The 23,649-nt window shown below is 40.8% G+C and overlaps 1 protein-coding gene across 2 annotated transcripts in view; it reads left to right on the top strand.

Annotated features, from left to right (window-relative positions):
• The window catches only part of TLE1 (transducin like enhancer of split 1), an 85,248-nt gene that overhangs the window by 22,316 nt on the left and 39,283 nt on the right, over positions 1–23,649 (top strand). Inside the window, exons 4-7 of one of the 2 annotated variants that reach the window (XM_015567388.1) lie at positions 5,737–5,799; positions 6,961–7,065; positions 19,945–20,146; positions 20,880–20,896. In XM_015567388.1, the coding sequence (XP_015422874.1) occupies positions 5,737–5,799; positions 6,961–7,065; positions 19,945–20,146; positions 20,880–20,896 (387 nt within the window). Of the gene's footprint in view, positions 1–5,736; positions 5,800–6,960; positions 7,066–19,941; positions 20,147–20,879; positions 20,897–23,649 lie in introns of both variants that reach the window. The other variant, XM_006769023.2, reaches the window with a different exon arrangement.

Genomic DNA, 23,649 nt, shown 5'->3' with positions numbered 1-23,649 from the left:
TGGTTCAAAATCTAGCCTTCGAGGTATTTGATCATATTTAATTTAGTTAAAATATGTGAATCTTATACCAGTAAGTGTTAATAAGAAACAATGAGCTCAAAATGGAGTCGCTTGTGTTAAGGCTCACATTGGCAAACCAAGACTTAATAGGTTTTTATCCTCTCCCAGGATCATAGCCGTTAACCAGTCAATAGCAGAAGTGAGGTAATCCAACTGATAGGCCCCCTCCATTCCCCTTAGGTGGGTGACCTTGCCTGAGAACAGTACGTTCTTCGCTAATAATTTTCTTTCTCCACTCCGTTTCTGCCTTTAAACACCTTTCCTTTTGGACAGCTCTTTGGAGCTTCTTTCTGTTTCCTAGATCAGATGCTGTCTTCTTCATGACTCATTGAGTAAAACCAATTAGATCTTCAAATTTACTCAGTTGAATTTTGCTTTTTAACATAAGATGTGATTTGTTACTGTAAACAGAGCCTTATTCGAACACTGTTTAGTAATAGTTTGTCTGGTTGCCTCTTGATCATTGGGTGCAAGGGGATTCCATTTTAGACAGTGAACCATTCCTTAAAAGCACATGGACTGTGCCCTGTGGGCAGTGTTCGTGGCAGAGGGTGCAGAGGGGAGCTGTGTCAGATATTTAGTAGGTGTCTTGTTCTCATGCCTCCTACCTTCTCGTGTGGAGAAGACATGGGTGCTGAAAGCTATTAAGAATCTGTGTGTGCCGAAACCGGTTTGGCTCGGTGGATAGAGCGTCGGCCTGTGGACTCAAGGGTCCCAGGTTCAATTCCGGTCAAGGGCATGTACCTGGGTTGCAGGCACATCCCCAGAGGGGGATGTGCAGGAGGCAGCTGATCGATGTTTCTCTCTCATTGATGTTTTTTAGCTCTCTATCTCTCTCCCTTCCTCTCTGTAAAAAATCAATAAAATATATTTTTTTAAAAAAGAATCTGTGTGGTAGTTAATTTGTTTTATGTTAGATGTGATTTTAAACCTATAGACTTACTAGTAGTGTATCAAAGGATGGCAAAGGCTGTGGAAGAGTTTGTTTTCTGGTGTTACTGGGGGGAAAGGCAGCTTTCACATTAATGTGAGGTTGGCCTTCAAGGATTGGGTTAAGTTGGCAAACTCATTAGTCAACAGAGCCAAATATCAACAGTACAACGATTGAAGTTTCTTTTGAGAGCCAAAATTTTTAAACTTAAACTATTTAGGTAGGTACATTGTTATTAACTTAATTAGGGAACTCCTAAGGCTTAGGAAGAGCCACACTCAAGGGGCCAAAGAGCCGCACGTGGCTCGCGAGCTGCAGTTTGCTGACCACGGGGTTAAGAAAACAGCTCTTTGCAATAGTTCAGCTGTAGTTCACATGTTAACTTACTTGATTTTGATGAAACACTGAAGCAGATTGGTGATAAGAACTGTGGCCCACCATTGAAATGATTTAAAGGCACTTACTAGTAGTACTGGTTTACTGAGGTGCAAACCCAAGTTTTTGGATTATGAGGTCCACCTCTGTTATCATAAGCAAGTCAGTTAGGGGAGCTGGCTTTGGCAAGGGAGAATAAAAGATGGTTCTGAACAGATAATTTGGATACCTGTATCCTGTTGCCTCAGTGAATGGAGGCTAGCCATGATGGTAAGGCTTGATGTTGGGGCCTTTACCCAGGTGGTTAAGTTTCTGGGCACAAAGGTTCCATGTAAATCTGGTTTGGGCATAGCTCTTGAACCTGACATAATGTTGTTGCCTTATATGGTGTCAGAAATACAGGGAAAGTTTAGTTATCAGTATTTATGACTATTAGCAGGAACCAAATACGGCTTCAGCTTTCATCAGGAAAATGATTTCCAGGTGGAAAATACAGTTAGCCTGCAGTTTTTTTTTCGTTGGAGTTGTCTAGCCTTTGCAAGAGGTAGAAAGCTGTCTGAAAAGCTTACAGAACTTTCTTAAAACCTGCTTAAGCAGGGCCAAATACACAGTTAGCCTGCTTGCAAACTCTGTGGTCAGGAATGGAAGCATGGGTAGAAAACACTACTTGTTAATTTGTGTTCAGTTATAGGTCTTACATTGAAACAAGAGATAATATTATTGTCAGCCTTTATGCTGCTTTTCAGACTTTTTTAAGGGATGGGAAAAACATTTATGAAATCCTCCTGGAGTGGTGGTAATGTTTTAGAACTCACAAAGAAAGCAGTCAGGGAAACCAATGGACCCATCTTCATGCTGCCTGGAGGTGTGAACTCTTCTTATGCAGAAGCCAGGGAAGCTCAGAGAATTTCTGGGTGAGCCAGAGGTGAGACTTGAATTTGGGCATCTTTGCTCAAAATGAAGCTCACTTGTCAGAGCACAGTTTAAGATTAGGGTTTACAGACCTGGCAGGAGGAGGAGATAAGTGGGATAAAGGTCCTCTTCTGTTCTTGTTCCCATCTCTTTTCCAGGCCATTTATTTAGAGCTAGTGGTCCGGTGCACGCATTCATGCACATTGAAAGGAAATTAATTAGAAGAAAGATTCCTGTGGTAATTACGTTACTGCAAAAAATTACATTTCAAAATAGTATATATAATATAGTATTATAAAATTAAAATACATTGTAGGATTGGTGCCAGCAAGAGCTTTTTATATATCGCGCATGTGCAAGTCAGTGTTTATTTTTAAATTGCCAGTGTGTGTCATATGTACCGGTCGGACGGACGGTCACTTAGCCATATATATATATATATATATAGATTCCCCGGAAAGATGGTGTGGCTTTTGATGTTTTTTCATCAATTTGATCTTCAACCTTCCTCCTGTTTTTGTCTTACCTACTCTAACCCAATTTGTATGATCTATGCTTTAATCTGTACTTACTTTTTTAATAGCTAATACTATTAAAGTTTTACAAGTTCATTTCATTCAGACCAGGTTTTAAGTTTCCCCTGACAGTTAAAATCAGTTCTACCTTAAAGCCACTCCCATGTAATAGCACATATTATTATTAATTAAAGCGGTCATTTTTTTTCTTACACCAAAATAAATTCCATCAAGATCAAGTACTTAAGTATAGAAAGTACAACCATAGCAGCACTAGAAGAAAATTAGAAAACGGTTTCTATAATTTTTGAGTGTCCTAATTCTGGCCCCAAAGCCAGAACATAAGAACAGTATTCTTTAGCTTGGCCACATAAAAACTTAGTTATGCACAGCAAACAGCTATAGCAAATAAGGTTGAAAGACAAATGGCAAGCTGGGAAAACGAGGTGAAAGAGTCAATATTTGTCATATGGGAAGAATTACTACAAAAAGACAATGATAAATACCAAAGGAAAAACAGAGAAAGAAAAAAAAAATACGGAGGGTCAATAAATAAATGAAAAGATGTTTAATTTCAGGAAGAATCCAAGTGATGCAAATAAAACTGAGATAACGTTTTACTCTATTAGATGAATAAAGATTTTTTAAAAGGTCAACAAAACCCAATATTGACATTGTGGGAGAGCATGTACCCTTATAGACTGGCAATCATATAAATTGGTAAGCTTTTCTACTGGGCAGTTTATCAGCATGCATTCCAATTTAAAATATGCATACACTTTGACCTAACAGATTCACTTCTAGGGGTTTCTTTTAGAGATCTTTGTAGAGGGTTATCTGACACAGAATTTATAAATGTGGGAAATTAGATGAAATATAAATATCCACTGATATTGGGTGCTTAAACACCAGTAGGCTTGTATTTATTGAGTGGGAGAGTGTCCATGATACATTTTTGAGTAGAAATAACACATTATAGAAAAGCAGTATATATAGCGGGGGCCCTTGATATAAATAAAAGTCTCTCCACTCTGGGCTTCTGAGTGCCTCAAATGATGCTTCCCAGAATCACCACAGTGTTACCTCAGGGTTATCCCTGGATGAGAGACCTAGAGTTATTTTATTTTTCTACATACATATCTGTGTGTACTTCAAGTGACTATTAATCATTTTTTTAAGATTGGAAAACTTTAAGTGTGAATTTTGGAGAAGGGGAAAGTGTGGAATGCTGTTTGAATGTATCGTAGATAGGGAGTGGGGGGCAAGGACTAAGAGTCCACCAAGGGCATTCATCCTCCTTTACACACACACACACACACACACACACACCACACACCACACACCACCCACCACCCACCCTCCCTAACCCTGTTGTGCTGGTGCTTTCTAGGAGAGTTATGACCTTGAGTTAGATTGATCGGGTGAATTGGGTATGGCTGCCCTGTACTATTTTTACACCTGGTGCAGCTGCACCCTTTTTCCATATGTCTGTTTGCCCTGCTGGTTAAAGCAAGGTCTATACCAGTCATTTCCTCTTCTAGTACTACATTTCTAACAAGGCCCCTGCTGGAACCCTATCTCATTGGTAGTCAGGGAGAATTGAGTTGGGTTGACCCCAATCCAATCCCATCCAACCGAAGGCCTTGTTACTCATTGTTAACTAGAATCATCTTAGAGGACAAAAAGCAGCTCTTGTTTGATGTACTTCATTATACAGTTTCTGAGGTTTCTACTTTATCTTACTTTTTCCATTCTCTGTTTCTCAAGGGCATGGCTCTGTGCTTCATAATTTTCTTCTGCTCATGATCCTTTTCATTACCTAATCCACTATCAGGCGGCATTAGTAAGTAAGCATTGATGGAAAATGATGGAATAAATAAGGTCAAATCTGGAACTCTTTTAGATGACTTTTTTTTTTTTCCTTTTAAAGGTACTATCAGGCGGCATTAGTAAGTAAGCATTGATGAAAAATGATGGAATAAATAAGGTCAAATCTGGGACTCTTTTAGATGACTTTTTTTTTTTTTCTTTTAAAGGTAGAGCTGGTTCCTTGAAGTTAGAGGAAAGGAAGGCAGAGTTGCTTTGCATTTTTGTGCAGGGTGTTGGCAGTGGGGCAGGCAGGTGGATCCTATCCTATGCTGGAAGCAGAAGCACCCTTTTTCCCTCCCTTGCCAGTCTGTCCCTTGTAGCAGAAGGATCTTGTGGATTTGGAGCTGGGCAGAAAACTCTTCCTACTTTCTATACAACAGCTTGGGTCACAGACACTCAGGACACGTTTCGTTATGTCCAGCTGAACTGTGGATCCTGTACTGAGGTCTTCATATTTGATGCTGAATTGTGTTGAAACTTTACAGATACTCAGAACATCTCGATGTGATTGTCCCTCTGGACTCGAGTTCTGTTTTAATATTACGTATTTTCTTGGCTTGTTTGCAATTTCGAGACTTAATGAAAGCTACTAACATTAAAATACTGTTTCAGTTGCGGAAGAGTTGAGACGAGTGGAAAGAGGCTGCTCTCGCTGTATAGACCTTGTATGGAAAGCTCAGTTGCTTTGATGCTGTTTCTGATGCTAGCTTGAATGAACTTGCTGTAACTACATAAATGTGCCCGGTACACCATAATTGAATAAGTATTCGAAGGGGTTTGCAATCACCAGGTTAAATGATTATATAGCCTTAAACCACGTAGATTTTCCAATTCAATTAAAGTGCTCATTATCTCTTATTTAAGTGACCAATAAAGCGTGCAGTTATGTCTTACTTTGCAAGTGGGATTAATATCTACTGTTTATCTCAAGATAAATATTGGTAAGGTAGCTGGGAAAAGCAATTTTATGCCCTCAAGAGAGGTAGTGGAGGGCTAAAGTGGTGGGTGTGAAGTTTTATCTTTCTGAACTGATTATGAAGTATACTAAACATTTATGTGGCTTTGTCTTTATAGACTGAAATCGCCAAGAGATTGAATACGATTTGTGCACAAGTCATCCCATTTCTGTCTCAGGAAGTAAGTAAAACTGTTCAGCTGTTAAAGTGCAATTATGTTGCTTCTATTCTGAATTTTAAAAATGGGCCCATCAGGGTTGACTTGACCATGGAAGCAGGTATTTCATTTGTACTTGTATAATGATTGACTTAGTGCTGTCCATGGAGGGAGTGGGTGCCAGTACTCTTAAGGATAAACTAAGTGTTCATGTTACCTTAACTTATGGATATAGATATAGATATATAGCTACATAGCTATATATGTATATAGATAGATATATATATAGATATAGATATATATATATGCCATTTTTATTAAGATTCAAAGCCACAGAGGTTTAACTGTAATATTTTGAGAGAGAAAAGCTCTTTATATGACTAATCTGTGAGATTGACTCAAAACCAGTATGTTTTAGTTTGGCCTTAAAGTTTACCTTACTTTTGGATATAAGCTTATAAATGCTAAACAAGGATGCACATATCTTGAGATAAAGTTTGTTGGACTGGGAGCTGAAATATGGGCTGTCCGTTTAGTTGTCATCAGCTGCTCCATACCGCAGCCATCTCTGCTCTTCTAGCAGCCTCTTCCAGCATAACATGTACTCCATGTTCAGTAATCCTGGTCTCTGCTGTGGTCTGTCCCATGCCTCTGAAAGCACAGGTGTGGCTTTGTTTTTACTTGTGGGTGGAAGTTGGGAGGTGGGTAGAATGTTTCTGGATTGTGAACTAAGAGTGGGTCTTTCCCTTGTGGAGGGTGAACTGTCTAAAGAAGATGAATTACCATAGTTTCCAAAAACTACTTGAGTGTTGAGATGTGTTGACCAGAGAACTAATAGAAGATTTGATGTTTAAATGATCCCATACTATTTATTTTCTGAAGCCCCAGGTTAACCATTTTTGATGTCCTTTTTGACTTTGTACCATTCTGAGCCTAATTTTTCCACCAGAAGTTAAGTGGTGACTAGTGTGGGTTAGAAACAAGGAAGCACTGCTCTGTTTTCTTGCCCTTTTCTACATGTGTTCTGTGAAATAATGGGTGCTCGACAAACTTTACATAGAAATCCAAACTTTGCATTGTACTTCAGTCTGCATCGCATGTGGCGTTTGCCCTTGTTGTTATCCTTGGAAGGTACGTGAAGTTCTTGGCTGCCCTGCTTACCCTTTCTTCTCATTGTTTTCAAAGCATCAACAACAGGTGGCGCAGGCTGTCGAACGTGCCAAACAGGTGACCATGGCGGAGTTGAATGCCATCATCGGGGTACGTGGCCTACCAGGTCTACCTCCTACAGTGTGTATAACCAGCTTTCATTTCTTATTAATTTGATGGCTTAATCTCTGTATATAAAATATGTGGGTAGCTTAACGCTGACCTATTTGATAAGGGTGGGAGGGGGTATTCAGGTATGCTGAGCTGTGCTGGGGAAGAGAGATTAGCATAAGGGAAGTGAATAGGAGAAACCGTTTTAGGAGGAGAAGAAAAATCAGTCTACTTTTTAATGGGAAAATAAATATCCTGGAGCCTGTGACACTTAAGCCACTTTTGCTCCAGTAGTCAGATAAAAAAAAACACTTTAGGTTAGAGTTTTAAACTCTTCCTTATTCTGTCCTATAACTTTAGATCACAGTGAAGTCAAGGCACATCTCATAATGACCATTTCATTTAGTTTCTTTGCTTTTGCCTTTTGCTTTCCTAGGGTATTGGGACCTTTCTAACTGCTTGGTCTTCCTCTTTCTTGTGCCTCTTCCATGAAGTTTTAAGTGGCACCCCAATGAAAAAAACTCTCTTGCTGTTGAAGAAGTGATAATTGTCTGTCCTTCTGCCCTCTAACCTTTCACCAGGTTTCGGCTCTCCTGTTTTGAGTTCAGTTAGTGCTCCTCGCTGGCAACTGGTTGTCAGTCACAAGTTATTTGCTCTGCATTAATGAGCCTGGTGAACCCTGCGGTCCATCCCCTGCGTGAGTTTATCTGTCCCCAACCCCCACCCCCCTTCAGGGTCCAGGTTGGCTCTCAGATTTTCTGCCCTTCTAGACCAAGTGAAAGAAGTAGCTGGAACAAGGGACCATCCTTTCTGATTTTATTCATAAGTGAGTGCCTTGAGCAGATTCAAATCACTCATTTATCAATTTATGTTAATTGCTTGTGAGAAGATGCCCTGCTGGTCTTTATAGTTCCCTCAGACACTTTGTAATGATAATTAGACATGCTGCTGTACGGATTAAGAGTGCCATAGTCCAATGATGGCCACAGACAATGGAACCAGTTAATCCATCAGGGTTTAAAATTACATCCCAACTGGAGATGGGGAAAAAACATAAGAGCCAAGGAGGATTAAAGAATGAGCCTCAGCTTGAAAACTCTCCTTTCATCAGTTTCTCAATTGCAGATCTGCAGTCGGGTTGCCTGTGGTAAGCTATTGGCAGTCAATTAGGTGAAATAAACTGGGAGGGTGACCTTCATTTCCTTTTAATAGCTTTTTCCTCCCTGAAATGGGGAGCTTCAGTGGATTTTCAGCTTAAATTTTATTCAAGCTGCTTTATTACACTTGACAGCTTAGCTCTGCATAAACAATTCTTCCCTTCTCCTCCCCCCAAGTCCAGGCTCTGCATTTCTCCCCCTTTAGTATCACATTTTTGACTGTTACTTAGTGGGCTCTCTAATCACATTCAACAAAAAACACAATTACATCTGCATTTGTCTGCTGCCTTCTGTACCCTTTTCTTGTGTAATGAATTGCTTTATTTCAGAGATCAAATCAAATATTCACTGGTACTTTTGCATGTACCGTGTTTGATTAGCAAAGACTAATAGCAAATTGTACTTGTAGCTCAAGCACAGAATTTTTTAACCGTAATGAATGAGGATGGAAAAGCCTGTTTTGATTAAAAGAAAACATATGCAAAGCAGGTCTCAAGTACCCAGTTAAACTTTGTGGAACACATTTATTTTCTGATAGGCTCTAAATTTTTACATATCATTTCTTGATGGTAAAACTTGTATTTTTAAATTCTCAAAGGCACTGCCCAGTACAACACATCAGAAAGGGGAAAATTGTATCAACCAAATGTTTATAGGTAATACTCATTTGAGCCAGATCAGAAAATAAAAATAGGTTGTTTTAGAAGGGCAGATGAATCGCTAATTTTATGAATGGCTTTCGTCCAGGAAACATGTTGTTGAGATTAGAAAGGCAGATTAGCTCTGCTAGCTAGCAACAATAACGCAAATCAGTGCATTGGGCCCAGCACAGGACTAAACGCCAATTGCATGTCTTCAGCCTGTGTGGTTTTTATCATTGTAATTTTTGAATCAGTGTATTATAATTGTAATTTCTTGAATCGGTATATTAATTTATGTCAGCAGGCTCTTTTAAAGTTTGTAGTGATCAATAATTACCCCGAACCATAAGTTTCATGCTCTGGCATATGCTTGATTTTTGCTTGAAAGGAATTGCATGCGTCCTGGAAAATCGAAGTAGCATAAAATTGGGTTGACAATTCAGTGGACCTTTGACCTCCTTCATTGAACATGCACTGTGTCAACCTGTCTCCCCAGAGGGGAGGAGGCTCCGGGAGGCTGTCTGTTCCTACAAGCAGCAGCTGCGCGCAGAGTAAATGCAGCCCGGTTTGATAGCAGCTGTCAGTATTGTTCAGGGATCGACTTAGGGGGAAAGAACAATGGGAGAGGCCACGCTCTTAGTCTGCATGACTTTCAGGCTAAGAAAAGAAATAGTAATTTAACGGTTTAGACATCTATTACAAGTGTGAAAGATCATGAAAGAGTACCCTTTAAAATGCAAATGAGCCGAAACATTCTCATTCCCTTTAAGGTACAATCAAGGAGCTCACTGCTTGCTTGACAGGGCTAACGATATTTCTCTTTAGCAAACCAGGAGAAAGTTAAATATTCTCGAGGACACCAAGCTTCTAGGCAAACTCAGCTTGTGTCCCAGGACTATGGATGCTCTTTTAGGAGAAGAGGATATATTTTTTCCGTTCTTGTTGAGTGAATTAATGGTGCCTATTTCTCACCAGCATAGAAAACTTGTTCTTCTATCTGATAGAAAAACTGAATTTTAAAATCTTTTCCACCACGGCACCTGCCTTCAACTTTAAATTACTGGCATGTTAGATTCTTAGATAGTTGAAATTTGGAGAAATTATTGAAATGGTTTTGTTAAACATTTTTAATAGCTTTCACTGATAGCAAAATTGATAATTGTCAGAATAGTAACTGCTGCTCTACTTTTTGAATTTTGCTTTTCATAAGCTCCTTTGCTATTAAACATGTTACATTCTTATAACAATAGAAAGAATATTTAATAATACAGAGATCTTAAAAGGCACAGGGTTTATTTGTTTTGACGCACAGCTCACTTGTGCTTGAGAAACAAGTTCATTGTACAAAGGGAACTTAACTCATTTGAGACCTTGATTTTTGTTTTTTGATTTTTTTTTATATCAGGATAGTCTACAATTTAAGTAGCATCTCTCACAGATTTTCTTTGAAACTTTGGAATTGTGTTAAAAATGCATAAAATAAAACAGATTTGTAAAATACTGAAACACTTGTTTGTGGGATAGTTAATGGCTACCTGAAGGCAGAGAAAAACCAAGGACTCTTCAAGATAATTCCCTGCTATACTGGGGAGTTTGGAACAAAGACACTAAATAATTAATTTTAGTTGAATTTGGGATTCCAAATAACTAGTGTTACTTTTAAGCTAGGTTATATGACATAAGTAATCGATATCAAAGAGTTAGGTATGTACATATCTGTACATAAAATTCTTTTTAACTGAGGTGTAATTTATATGCAGTGAAATGCAGAGATCTTGCATGTACAGTTTGATGGCCTTGGGCACACGCACAGCCCTGTAACCACTCTTCTCTGGTGCAGAGTGTTTCCATCTCCTAAGGAGGTTAGGTTCCCTGTCCTTCTCAGCAGTTTCCCCCACCTCTTCAAAGATGATTAAGTTTTGATTAGAAAGAAAACAGTAGTGAAGTGTGGTTTTCTTTTTTTAAAGAAATTGAGTAGGATACCGGGGCTTCCACTTTTTAGCTTTGTGACCTCATATGATCCATTCGCCTTGATCAGTGTCTCATCTGTAGATGGACAGTACCATCTCACTTGCATGGCTTTTGTGGGGTAAGACCCTTGAACTGCAGTTTTGTCTGCCTGGTTTCTCTACGTGTCTGGAGCAGATCTGTGGTTCAGTTGGCCAAGCCCCCTGTGGGGTGGCTGTTCCTCCTTTGTCTATTCTAGTGGTTACCTGGATGTTGGTGTCTGAGATTAGACCTAGCCAGATGCTCTGCTCCTGCCACTACATTGTCATGCATGCATGACTTTTAATGAGGACACAGCAGTGCAAAAGTGGTGCCATTTAACTTTAAAATATATATATTGATTTCAGAGAGAGGAATGGAGAGGGAGAGATAGAAGCATGAATGATAAGAAAGAATCATTGATCGGCTGCCTCCTGCACACCTCCTACTAGGGATCCAGTCCGCAATCCTGGCATGTGTCCTGACTGGGAATGAAACCCTGACCTCCTGGTTCATAGGCCGATGCTCAACCATTGAGCCACACTGGCTGGGCTGCCATTTAACTTTTGATGAACAAACTTAAAGTTCAAAACCAAGGAGGTAAAGTTAAGTTTTGGCAACAGATGCAGAGAGAATTGAGAAGCAAAAATGTGAGTAAGGGAATAAGGCCTCTGCTGGCACTGGGAGGTGGCAGGGATTATTGTGAAAGAATTGGAAGGCGAGATGTCCAGGTGAACAGTGGGGGTTTTCCTTCCCATACCACGATATGCCAGATTTCTGGTAACTGCCTCCATACTAACTGTGGATATAAGACAATTTGAGCAGTTTCTTATAGCAATTGCCCGTGAACTTCAGGAACTCAAGAAATTTGGGGTTAATGTGGGCAACTTTGTTTTTCCTTTCTCATTTATTTGTATACAATCTGACTAACTTTCCATGAACATAACTTCTGTCAAAGCCTATGGGAGCCTCAGGTTTGGGGCTCCATTTATTGGTTAGATTTGTATATTCCTTCTTCATAGGCAAATGTGTAATGCTCTTCACTTTAAAACAACTTAGTATGAAGTAAGTGTAGGGTATTGTGTGATGCTGGCTGGGTTTGTTTGTGTAGGGGATGGCTGTGAGTACAAACTCCTGATGTGTCTGGAGCAGGAGCCTTTCTGTCCTTAAGAGATTGAGTTGTAGACCTAAAGGGCTCCCATTGTTGCAGGAGATGATTGGTTTAAGGATTAGCAAAATGTTGGATTATTTTTCTCCTCCGGCTGTAGCTGTTAGCTATCTATAGGATTATAATGTGTGATGTTTAAGAGGATGAGGTTAGCCTCTTATTCTTATGAGTATGCAGTTAATCCCTGGAAAGCCCATCAATAACCCAGCTATAAGTTTCTTTATAAAACAATTCGCCCTAGGAGGATAATGCCTAGCCTGCTACCAGTAAGAGAAAATGAAATGGCCACAGCAAACATGGCTCTTCTAGCTCTGCAAACTTGTATTTGGTGACATACCCTCCACTTAAAATCCAGCAGTTCAGTTCTTTTATTTGTTTGTTAATCCTCACCTGAGGATGTTTTTCCATTGATTTTTAGAGAGAGTGGAAGGGACTGGGAGACACATACAGAGAGAAACATCAAGGTGTGTGAGAGACACATCAATTGGTTGCCTCACACACCTGCCCTGACCAGTGCCGGGGATTGAGCCTGCAACCGAGGTACATGCCCTTGACTGGAATTGAACCCAGGACGCTTCAGTCTACAGGCCGACACTCTATCCACTGAGCTAAACCCGCTAGGGCCAGTCCTTGTATTAATTTTCCAAAGAGAGCGAACAGTATTGCAAAGAAGTCTTTTATGCACCTTACTTCTCCTTTGGTTCAAGTTAGTTTTTCACTGAGCACAGCTAGGTTTCTTTGACAAATGCAGGGTTGGCTTCAATGTCTGGGTTCTTCCAAATAGAGTGCTTTTCAGTTATTAATGTCCCCATGTGTTTTTTTCATGTGACTTGTACTTGATTCCTTGGGAAAAAGCCTAGTATTGAGCATCCCAGACTTGTGCAACCATCACCACTACCTAATTCTAGAACATCTGTAACACTCCAAAAAGAAATCCTATGTCCCATTAGCAGTCAGTCCTCTTGCCCTGCCTCCCTTGTCTCTGGATTTGTCTATTCTGAACATTTCATATAAATGCAGTTATATAGTATGTGGCCTTTTGTGGATGGCTTCTTTCACATGCTATAATGTTCTCAAAGTTTATTCATGTGTGGCATGTACTTCAATCCTTTTATAGATGAACTAGTGACCCGTAGGATGAAATCGCACTAGACCTGGGACCCGTACTTCCCCAACCCGCCCACACCATGGGACCACTCCGAGTCCTGCCCCACATGGCTGGTGCGCCACAGGATGGCCCCAAGTCCTGGAGTGCAGCCCCAATGCCCTGCCTCCAGGCTGTGCGCAGCGGCTGCTGGGCCTCGCCCCTGTGGCATGCACGCAGGGCCGTGGAAACCCCGGCAGAAATCACAAGAATTGGCCACCAGGACCTCGGAAATCCTGGCAGAAGCCATGTGAAGCCTGCTGCCCCGCCCCCGCTGTGTGCACCACCATCTTGTACAGTGTTATGGCATGATGGTCAATTTGCATATTACCTTATATAGGATAATATTCCATTGCATCAGTATACCACTTTTAAATATATGTATTTTTATTGATTTCAGAGAAAGAGAGGCAGGGAGATGGAGAGATAGAAATATCAGTGATAAGAATCATTGATTGGCTGCCTCCTGCAAGCTCCCTACTGGGAATTGAGCCACCACCTGGGCATGTGCCCTGACCAGGTATCAAACCCTGACCTCCTGGTTCATAGGTTGACACTCAATCACTGAGCCGCCACATGGCTGGTCTACCATATTTTTTGATCCACTCATCAGTCGATGGACATTTAAGTTGTTTCCACCTTTTGACTATCTTCTCTATCTATAAAAGCCTAATATGCAAATGTCCCCTTGGGAGTTCAACCCACCTGGGAGTTTGATAGCTCACTGTGACGTGCACTGACCACCGGGGGGCGGCATGGAACGAAGGAAGGCCCCAGCCGGCAGCTGCTAGGGACCCTACCCATGTATGAATTTCGTGCACTGGGCCTCTAGTTATGAATAATGCTGCTTATGAGCATTTGAATACAAGTTTTTGAGTGGAATCACTGGGTCATATGGTAACTTTGTTTAACTTTTTGAACAATGGCCAGACTGTTTTCTAAAAGTAGTGGATGAGAATTCCAATTTCTCTATATTTTTGTCAACACTTGTTATTGTCCATCTTTTGATTCTAGCCATCCTAGTGGGTATGAAGTGGTGTATTTCATTTGTGGTTTTGGTTGGCATGTCTCTAGTGGTGAATAATGGTGAGTTGTTTTTTTTTCCATTAAAACCTTATGTGGTTTTAGGAGTGAATCTTCCTAAATAAACATGACTTTTTAAAACTTATTGTAATTAAGCCTGTAAGTCCCAGGGTGTTGGTCACTGTCACAACTGTAACAGTCATTTAGGGCAGGTTGGATAAGCAAGTCAGTGACGGTGCAGACTGAGTTGGCCTGTGGGTTAGCTGAAATGTAGAAAGAATAAGGATGAGTTCAGATCCTTCTCAGAATTTTAGGCCTTCATCCTGGTGTCTGTCTGAATACAGGCCATCATTCTTTACCTCTCTGTGTCATTTTCTGGGTGCTGCTGCATTGAGATCGGGCCTTTGGATTGTTGTTGATGCTTTATTTTAATTTTCTTCCAGTGTTTTGAGCATTCTTGGCCCCAGAAAGCAGTTTTTGCCTGTTTATCACCCTTACCTCTCTTCATGCAAGAGGCCATTCCCGTAATGGGATGTTTTCAGATAACTTGTAGAGTCTTTGATTTTCCCACTTGTTCACTGTAGCATACCACTGTAGTTTTTTTTCCTACCCATAAAATGCCAGTGCAGAAAAAGAAGTGAGTGTTTTAAAGAATAGGGAAATAGCAGAAATCAAGAGTGATTGGAGAGAACTGTCAACAAATGCTACTTTTCACATCATTTTCACTTTAAAATGTTTAAATACCATGTGCTATAAATGCCATTTACTGTCACACTTGCAGCATTAGAGATGCTATTTTAAAACCATGGGGCATGGTTTTAGTTTGGGTTGGGTTCAGTTTGTGATCTGTGTGACATAGTTTTTCCTGAGGTTATACGGGATTAAATTCAAGTTGATTCCGTGGTTGGTGATGAAGAACTTAGCATCTAGTGAGGGTGAGGTGGGCATCAGCCTTCCGTGTATTCTGGGTGTCTTTTCCTGTTGTATAGGCAGCTCTGTGGTGATAAAGCACTGTGCCACACCTGACTGAGAAACAAAAATGTGGAAACCTGGGACTGATACTTGAAGCTCTGAATGTAAACAGCCAAGTCAGGTTCATTATAGTAGCAGTGAATTACAAGTCAGAATGTGTGGCTGTTGTTTGACATGGATGAGGTTACTTTATTCCTTGTGGGTTTTCAGTATCATTAACTCAGGGTTTGGTGTTTGTTTTACGTGGCTCACTCTCAGCCTATTCACTTGTCTGGGAGAGAGCAAGTGCATTCATCACCTCACCCCCAACCTAACCCTTTCGTAATCACCTTTGAGCACCAGAACACTGGTATGTAAGTTACCTGTGTAGTCCTTTTCCAAGTTGTTTTGTAGAACAGGAAGTTTTTGTTTGTTTTGATTTGAAATTGTTGGTTGCGCCAAGTCAAGGAAGTAGGTGCTCTTTTTTTTTCTTCTTCTTGAATTATGACAAGGTAGTGACGACGGGAAAATGAACAGTTGAATGTTGAGAAGTATTTTTATTTTTTTTAAACAACAGTTTGACAAGTCCCTGGATGTTTAAGAACCTGAATTCTAATGTAATGAGACAGAATTCCAGCTTAGATCTAGACCAGAATTTTTCAACCTCGGCACTATTGACATTTTGAGCTTTATAATCCTTTGTGGTGGGGGTCCTGTGAATTGTGGGATGTTTAACAGTATCCTTGGCCTCTACCCATTAAATGCCAGTAGCATTTTATCCCCAGTGTGACAACCATAAATATTTGTAGACTTTGCCAAGTGTCCCTGGGTTGGGGCAAAGGAGTGTCAAATTTGCTCTGTTTGAGAGACCTCCTGTCTAGCTTGATAACTTGAATAACCAGCTCTATTGCTAAAAACCATTGCTCATCAAAAATGCCTTTTTTGATAGCTTTATTAACTGTTTTGTTTGTGTTCTGTGCTGTATAAATCTATAAGCATTAACTTAGGACAAAAGTTTACTCATTAGTATAAACTAATAAATGGATAGATGGTTGAATTTTTCCACTCTTGCTGTCATGTTGAGAAACATTTTATAGTTTCCCAATGATCTGCTCAGGTTTGGGTCTACAGAGGACTGATGCATATAAAATTCCCCAATTAGGAGAGCCATTGGTGGTGGTGGTTGGTTTTTTCGTTTTGTTTTTTGAGGTTTTTCTGGCTAAATTGCTATGTCAGTAGTTCTTTTATTCTAAAACATATGTTTAAGTAGCATAAATGGTTTTTCTTTTAGTGAAGGTGATGGGTGCTAGATTGCCAGTCTCAGGTAAGCCTTGTTGAGAAAAAATGTTTTTCCAAGGACACATTGGACAGGTGGGCTGCCTTTTTGGAGTTAATTGTTTCACTCTTTAGGATGAGGGCCCTCTATTCCTTTCAATAAATGTTTTATCTTAGAAACACTTCTTATCTGTTAAGCATCTTGTTCTGAGAGAAGCCAGAGCACTCTGTGTTTAGGCTTGATTCTCTTTTTAAACTTCCTCAGAAGAGAGCTGGAGCCAAACAGCCTCTTTTTTCAGATGTAGGGATAGGGTATTAGAGAGTGGGGACAGGAGAGTGGGCACTCTTGAGTCACAAACCTCAGATCAAATTCCCACCCATCACTGCTACGTCTGCATGGTGCAGGTGAGTCTGTCTCCAGGGAAATGTCCAGTGGTAAGTTTGCAGTATTGCCTGCCCTTGAGCTTCTCATTACCTGGGAAAGGAGAGAAATGTGAGGGCTTTTGTGAATGTGACTATGCTGCTGTGGTCCCAGGGGAAAAGCTGTTCTAGGGAACAAAAGCTTTGCAGTCATCCTTCCGGCTATGAGCCCCAAGGCCAGCAACCCTGTCATCTGCGAAATGGGAGCCATGATGCCCACTCTCCCTGCCTCAGGTGTGTTCTGAGCAGAGGCCAGATACTGAAGACGAAAATATTATCTGGGAGTTCTTCCTGGCAGGATAAAGAAGTCAGTGTGAGACAGTGATATCCCTGTTTCCTGGGCCTGCAGTATCTTCAATAGCTGATCCTTCCTGTTGCTTCCTAGTACGTCTTCCATTTTGATAGGATTTGCTTAAAAAACAGCAACACACAAAATGAAGAAGCTCTCAAGATGGCCAAGTTAAGGATGGAAAAACCTAATTGCCTCTAATAATGGACAGTGAGCTGTTTCTTCAAGGGGGAAGCTCAGAGCAGAGGTAGATAGAGGTGGAGTTGCCTGTGGCCAGTTGGATCCGGCCCATTTGAAATGAATAGAACTTTTGAAAAAAAAGACCATACCCTTTTATGTAATGATGTTTACTTTGAATTTATATTAGTTCACACAAACACTCCATCCATGCTTTTGTTCTGGCCCTCAGGTCCAGTTTAAGAACCCATTGTGGCCCTCGAGTCAAAAAGTTTGCCCACCCCTGCTCTAGGATATCCCCACTGGGTTATTAGCCTAAACATGGGGTTTAACCACAGGATCTACTTCACAGCTGTGGCAAAGCCCCTTCATTATATAAGCTAACCTTTCTTTTCAACAGCATATCAGAGAATACTTTCCAGGTTATTTTTCTAAAAACTGACTTGGATTTGGCAGAAAATCAGCTTCCTCCTCGCGTATCCAAATGCTGCCTTTGCTCTGACATCAAATCCTACCTCTGAAGTCGACTTTTGGTGACTGGATTCTGGAGTTTTGGGGGAGCAGGGGTGTGCAGGGGGTTGGTAGGGTGGCGTCCTCAACCCTGTAGTTAACTGCCTTCCCCTCTGCTTAGCCTCTCTCATCTTCTTTTGATCAGTGCCATGCTTAATTACCCCACCACTCTTGCTTCTTGTGTATGCATCACTGCATTTCCCTCCCAGAAGCCGGACATAGCTCTTATTCTCCAAGTAATGATAGTAATTGCTGGTAGGGCAGACCTGGTCCTCATCCTTCTGCAAGCCCATTTCTTATGGCAGGTGTCTAGTTCCTAATTAAGTGCTAATGAGCATGCCTGGCGGACCGTGACATGCTGCCAGCTTCTTCAGTTTTATGTTTTGCTATTGCCAAGCTCTTAAAAGGTGACAGAGCAAGAATTAGTGTCTCCGGGATGACAGGAAGGTGATTTTATGCGTAAAGAAATTGTTATTATGATCTCAAATGGCGAATGAGTAGTTTATAAATACTTTCCAAGAATACTGTTAAAGCTGTCCTCTTGGACTTCTCTCCCCCTTTTCCAACCTCCCTCTAATTAGAATTGTGCTCCCTTTGGAAGTAATGGAAGTTGAAAGAGAACATTGGCTCCTAAAGATTTTTTTAAAGATGCTGGTAGGAGTTGAAGATTTACTGTGAAATGATTCTAAGACACTGATTTCTGCTTTTAAGATGCTGTTTTCTCCTGCTCTTGGAGGGGGAACATGCTCAGGATTCAATTAAAGATCAGTAGTCTGGGTGGGAATTACTGAAGATCTGGTGTGAGGTTTAATATATTCAGTACACGCCAGGGCATAATAAATAAAACGAGTAATTGAGTCCCAGGGAAGTGCGCACAAATCAGTATCTTAAGATTATTTCCTAACATTACACCTTAAAAATTGAGCTTTAATCGTTTTTACTGTCTCATCAAAAACGAGTTTTCGGTTGGACAGCTGAAATGTGGCCAGATTTATGGTACAAGGGCCATTTCTTAGATACTTTTTCATTTCTACATACTCTTAAATATAATATATGAGAGCAGTGATACTTTTTAATGTGAATAGATTCATGATCTCTAGAATGGGTTAAGCTATAGAGGCAGTGGCATTGGGACTGGGGACTTGGGTGTCCGTGGTTGGTGTCCCATAGGACAGTGCGAGTGATTTCCCATCAAGGTCTTTGGCCTCTCTGGGCCTCAGTGTTTTCCTTGTGATGCTGAAGGACTGGATCCGGGGCATGGAGCTTAGAGGAAGTACGGGATAAACAACACTTCACCTTCACAGGCTTCTTCCACCTGTCACATGCCTGGCTCCCTGAGACCTCCCTCTGCATAAGGTGGTTCAGTGATCAGTGAGGCCTAAGGGTCATTCCGACATGGACTCCACTCCCTCCCACCTGCCAGGAGAACCTCTGCAGTTCTCTCAGTGCTTTGAGGTTGGCCCTTCTGTGGAATGGGAATGTCGGGACCTACTCACAGTGAGGGCTTCATGAAATAAGGACACGTGCCTGGGGGTGGAGTGCATAAGAGATGCACTGCTCCTCCTGCTCTCTGAGTTCTGTTAAAGGTAATAGGTTGGTTTTGTTTCGTTATACCATTGTGGTGAGTTAACGCAAGAAGGTTGGGGTGAAATGGAGTCACTTAGTAACTGATGACTACTCAGTTACTGTATTGTAGGGTGCATATCTACACTTCCCCAGTTTTAGCCTTTCTGAAATCAGGATGAGTCTTCAATCTTTGGCATCTTAGATTTAATGACATACTGGATTTCATCCCTCAAGGCACTTAGAGATGGAACTAGCTAACATGTGAGGGGCTACTAACTTAGGATTGCTGATGATAATAAACAGCTACATTTGCAGGGGGTAACTTATGTCAGAAAGTGACAGTGTAGATCTGAGTATTATATTTTGTATCTTATCAGGTAAAAGCTTTTGATGAACTAAAAGTGCTAATCACCTTTTTTTTCTCTTTTCCTCCCTCTGTGACCCTTTGTGTGTATGTTACCCTCCTGTTCTGTTCTCCATCCTCTCATGTCATGTCTACTTCCCCCGGATGCTGCTACTGCCACCACCAACTCCAACAACAACAAGTCCTCCTCCTTCTCCTCCTCCTCCTTCTCCTCCCTCACCACTACCACCAACAGCAGCAGCAGTTACAAGCTCAGCATCTTTCTCATGGCCACGGACCCCCAGTCCCCCTAACGCCTCACCCTTCGGGACTTCCGCCGCCTGGGATCCCGCCCCTGGGCGGCAGTGCCGGCCTTCTGGCGCTGTCTAGTGCTCTGAGTGGGCAGTCTCACTTGGCAATAAAAGATGACAAGAAGCACCATGATGCAGACCACCACAGAGGTGAGCGGCCGGGCAAGCCAGATTAGGACTTTGTCCTCACACTCATACAGTGCTGCAGAGTTGTGTGCACCGCTAAAGAAAGCCCCAACCTATTCAGAGAGCAAACAATGAGCTAAGAGGAACTGCCGCAAAGCTTGGCCACTGAAATACAGCTCACCCTGGAAATTCTCAGGGCTTACTGTGGGCATTTGTAGATTCCTCAATCTCTTTAGATTGCAGGCATCTTGACATCTTGGCAACTGCCTAGTTAATGCCAGTGGCCTGTACCATATTATGGAAAACTGTTAACTGCTTAATTGGGTAATTTTCAAAGAAAGTAATGTTGTTAAATGGGGCGAAATAAGAAGTTAAATCTGAAAGTGAATGTGTTCAAATGAGAGGTTTGATAATTGCATCTGTTACTACTTAGCTTCATAGGCTTTAATTCTAGTATGCGTTAAATATTGGGCAAAATTGCACTTGACTAATTTTTTGAAGAAAAGTAATTTATTCTGTCAAGAAATAAAAAAATAGGCTTTGTGTATGGTTAAACTGTAAATCTTATGTTTACAAAATACTGTAATTTTCAGGAAATCACTGTATTAGGAATGTGCAATGACTTATATAAATAAAAGCCATTTTTAAAACTGTTTGGGGCTTGTGTTCTAATTATTCCCCCCTTTTTTTTATTTCTGTTCTTGCCTCTGTGTCTGAACGGGCATGTCTGTGCGTTTCTTGGTAACCTCGGGAACAGACAGAGAACCTGGCACAGTAAGTACTCCAACGCCTGCTGTACACAAACACACCCTCTTCCCGTAGTGTGCCCCACTCTGCCTTCCTTTAGACAGCACAGATGTGCACATCTCCCCTGTCTCCCTCAGTGACCAGGTTTTTGCTTTTTTTAAAAAAATATGACTATTCCCCACCCAACCCTGTATTTTTATAAAACTTTGTTAGATGAGAGCAACATGATTTTGGGTCAGAGCTGTTTGCTATTATCTGTATGTGCCCCAGGCCCACTTAAAAATATGTTTCCCATTGCATTTTGAGGCTAGGTTGCCTGTAGTTTAAGAGTATTCATTTTTTATCTTAAGTCAGTTTTACAGGCAAGAGGTCACAATTCACATGTGAAATTGGTTAGTAATGTGTTATTTCTACCTGAACCATTTATTATCCTCTGCAAATGCATCTTAGTTGCTAGGTTTCCATATCTAGTTTTCTTTTTTCATAATTGCCCTTCGAGTGTGAACTTGAACTTAAATTTATTTTAGACCAAAGAATTGAGCATCTTAAGTTCTTAAAAACAAGGAAATTCAGTGGCCAGGGGTTCTGTACTTGGAGAGCTCATCTTTCCACCGGCCTGTATCTCACACATTTCACACAATGCATGTCTGACCTGCACACATATCCGCCAGTAGCTGTGGGGAGATCTGTATCTAAAATGCATCTTGCAAATGTCATGATCAAATAGAGTGAGAATTGGACCCTTTTCAGCGACGATAACCTACAGTTTTTGCCTCCTTCCCTCCCTTCTTTTCTTTTTTAACATGGCAGTATTTTGACCATCTTAAATCTAACTGGTTAAAAAAAAGCGGGGTGGGGGGAAGATACTGAAATTGTAAGTCATTCTGATAACTTTTTTGTTATGGGTTTGGGAGGAAGATATGCAATTCTTTTCATTCTGAAAAGTTTGTTTTTCCCCCTCTTCTGTGTAGTGGTGTGTGTGCGCGTGTGATGTATCTCTTCTTTTTTTTTTTTTTTAAAAAAAAAGGTTTTTAATTGATTTTTAGAGAGAGGAAGTGAGAGAGAAAGAGGGAGAAACATTTATGTGAGAGTGAAACATGGATGGGCTGCCTCCCGCACGCCCCTACTGGGATTGAGCCTACAACCCAGGCATGTGCCCTGACTGATAATCGAACAGGCATCCTTTTGGTGGGCGGGACAACACCCAGCCAACTGAGCCACATCCACAAACCAGGATGAATTAGTAGGGACTTTAGAAATTCTCTTTGAGATAGATCTCGGAATACTTCATCTATCAGGATGTGTTGGGAGCAGTGGGTAATAGTGAAAGTATGGGGTAGCTAGTTTTTAAATTCTGGTACTGTAAGTTTTCTCTGGAAAATGTTGGGGAGAGAGAAAATTATAGCTAGGGAATAAAATATCCTCACAAAGTACACACTTAGGTAAACTGACTTTGATTTGTGGAGGTGACCTTTCTGTTTTGCTGTTTCAGTGTCTCTGTAGATTATCATTTTTTCTGTCCTGTCCATCATATAGCCATGTGTCAAATTAAAATCCCTAATCCTGGACCAGAGAACAAATGCAAAAGATGCTGAGAGAGCCCGTGTCCTTTAGCGTGCTGCATGGTGTCATTTATTTAACTTACTCTAGGTTTGGGACTTTAACTTTTTGTTCTTAGTATTATGGTTTCACCTTAAATCACCATATATTTCTTGTTTACTGTATATACGGTAATAGAGGAAATGCGTCTGTAGTTTGGGATACGTAGGCACATATATCACAAGGCCTTTTTCTTTTCTTTTTTTAAAAATATATTTTATTGATTTTTTACAGAGAGGAAGGGAGAGGGATAGAGAGTTAGAAACATCGATGGGAGAGAAACATCGATCAGCTGCCTCCTGCACATCTCCTACTGGGGATGTGCCCGCAACCCAGGTACATGCGCTTGACCGGAATCGAACCCGGGACCTTTCAGTCCGCAGGCCGACGTTCTATCCACTGAGCCAAACTGGTTTCGGCCACAAGGCCTTTTTCAAGGAACCAAGGAAAGGAGACCAAAATCTTAAAAAATAGTCTAGAAAGTTTCATCGAAAGTTCTAGGCCGTCGTGGAAGAGATACCATGATATGTACCTCTGTGAAATGTCAGTGCATGACAGGAATGAGGAGAGATTTGCATGCTGAAGGTAGTAGGGGCATTTTTCAGATCTCTCTGTATATTTCTGAATGTGTCTAATAACCTCCTACTTGTATTTTTGGCTGAAAAATGTAAGCAAGAACTTCATTCATTGTAGAAGTGATGGTGAGATGGAGGAAGGATGATGAGTTATGTCCTTAAAGAAGGACAAACTGGTTCTTGAATTTCATGCAGCCGTAGATTGTTTTTAAGTCCATATGTTGCGTTAGCAGTCAGTGAACGTCCAAGTCAAAACGTGGATACATTGCATAAAGCAGTCTGTAAAAATATAAAATGATGTGTTATTTGTATGTTTTCTTTTTCACATGAAATTTTTGACAAGTAATGATAATTTCAGAATATTTTCAGAATACGTACTGTGTTTCCTGCTTAATTGTTTAGTTACAAAAAATTGTAGGTGATGATATAAAATGGGAAACTACACTAATTGTAGCATAAACATTTAATTTAACTTCAGTCTCTAGAGGGGACTTAAACTGTTGGGATTTTGCTGCAGTTATATAAAATTAAGTAGCTCTTCAAACTGTGTAAAATTGAATATGAGAAGCAATGGATAATAAGATGATGTGTACCATTAGTGCCTAA

This window comes from Myotis davidii, unplaced genomic scaffold (assembly GCF_000327345.1).
Source record: "Myotis davidii unplaced genomic scaffold, ASM32734v1 scaffold98, whole genome shotgun sequence".
Classification (NCBI taxonomy): Eukaryota; Metazoa; Chordata; class Mammalia; order Chiroptera; family Vespertilionidae; genus Myotis; species Myotis davidii.
This window is presented reverse-complemented; position numbering and strand designations above follow the sequence as displayed.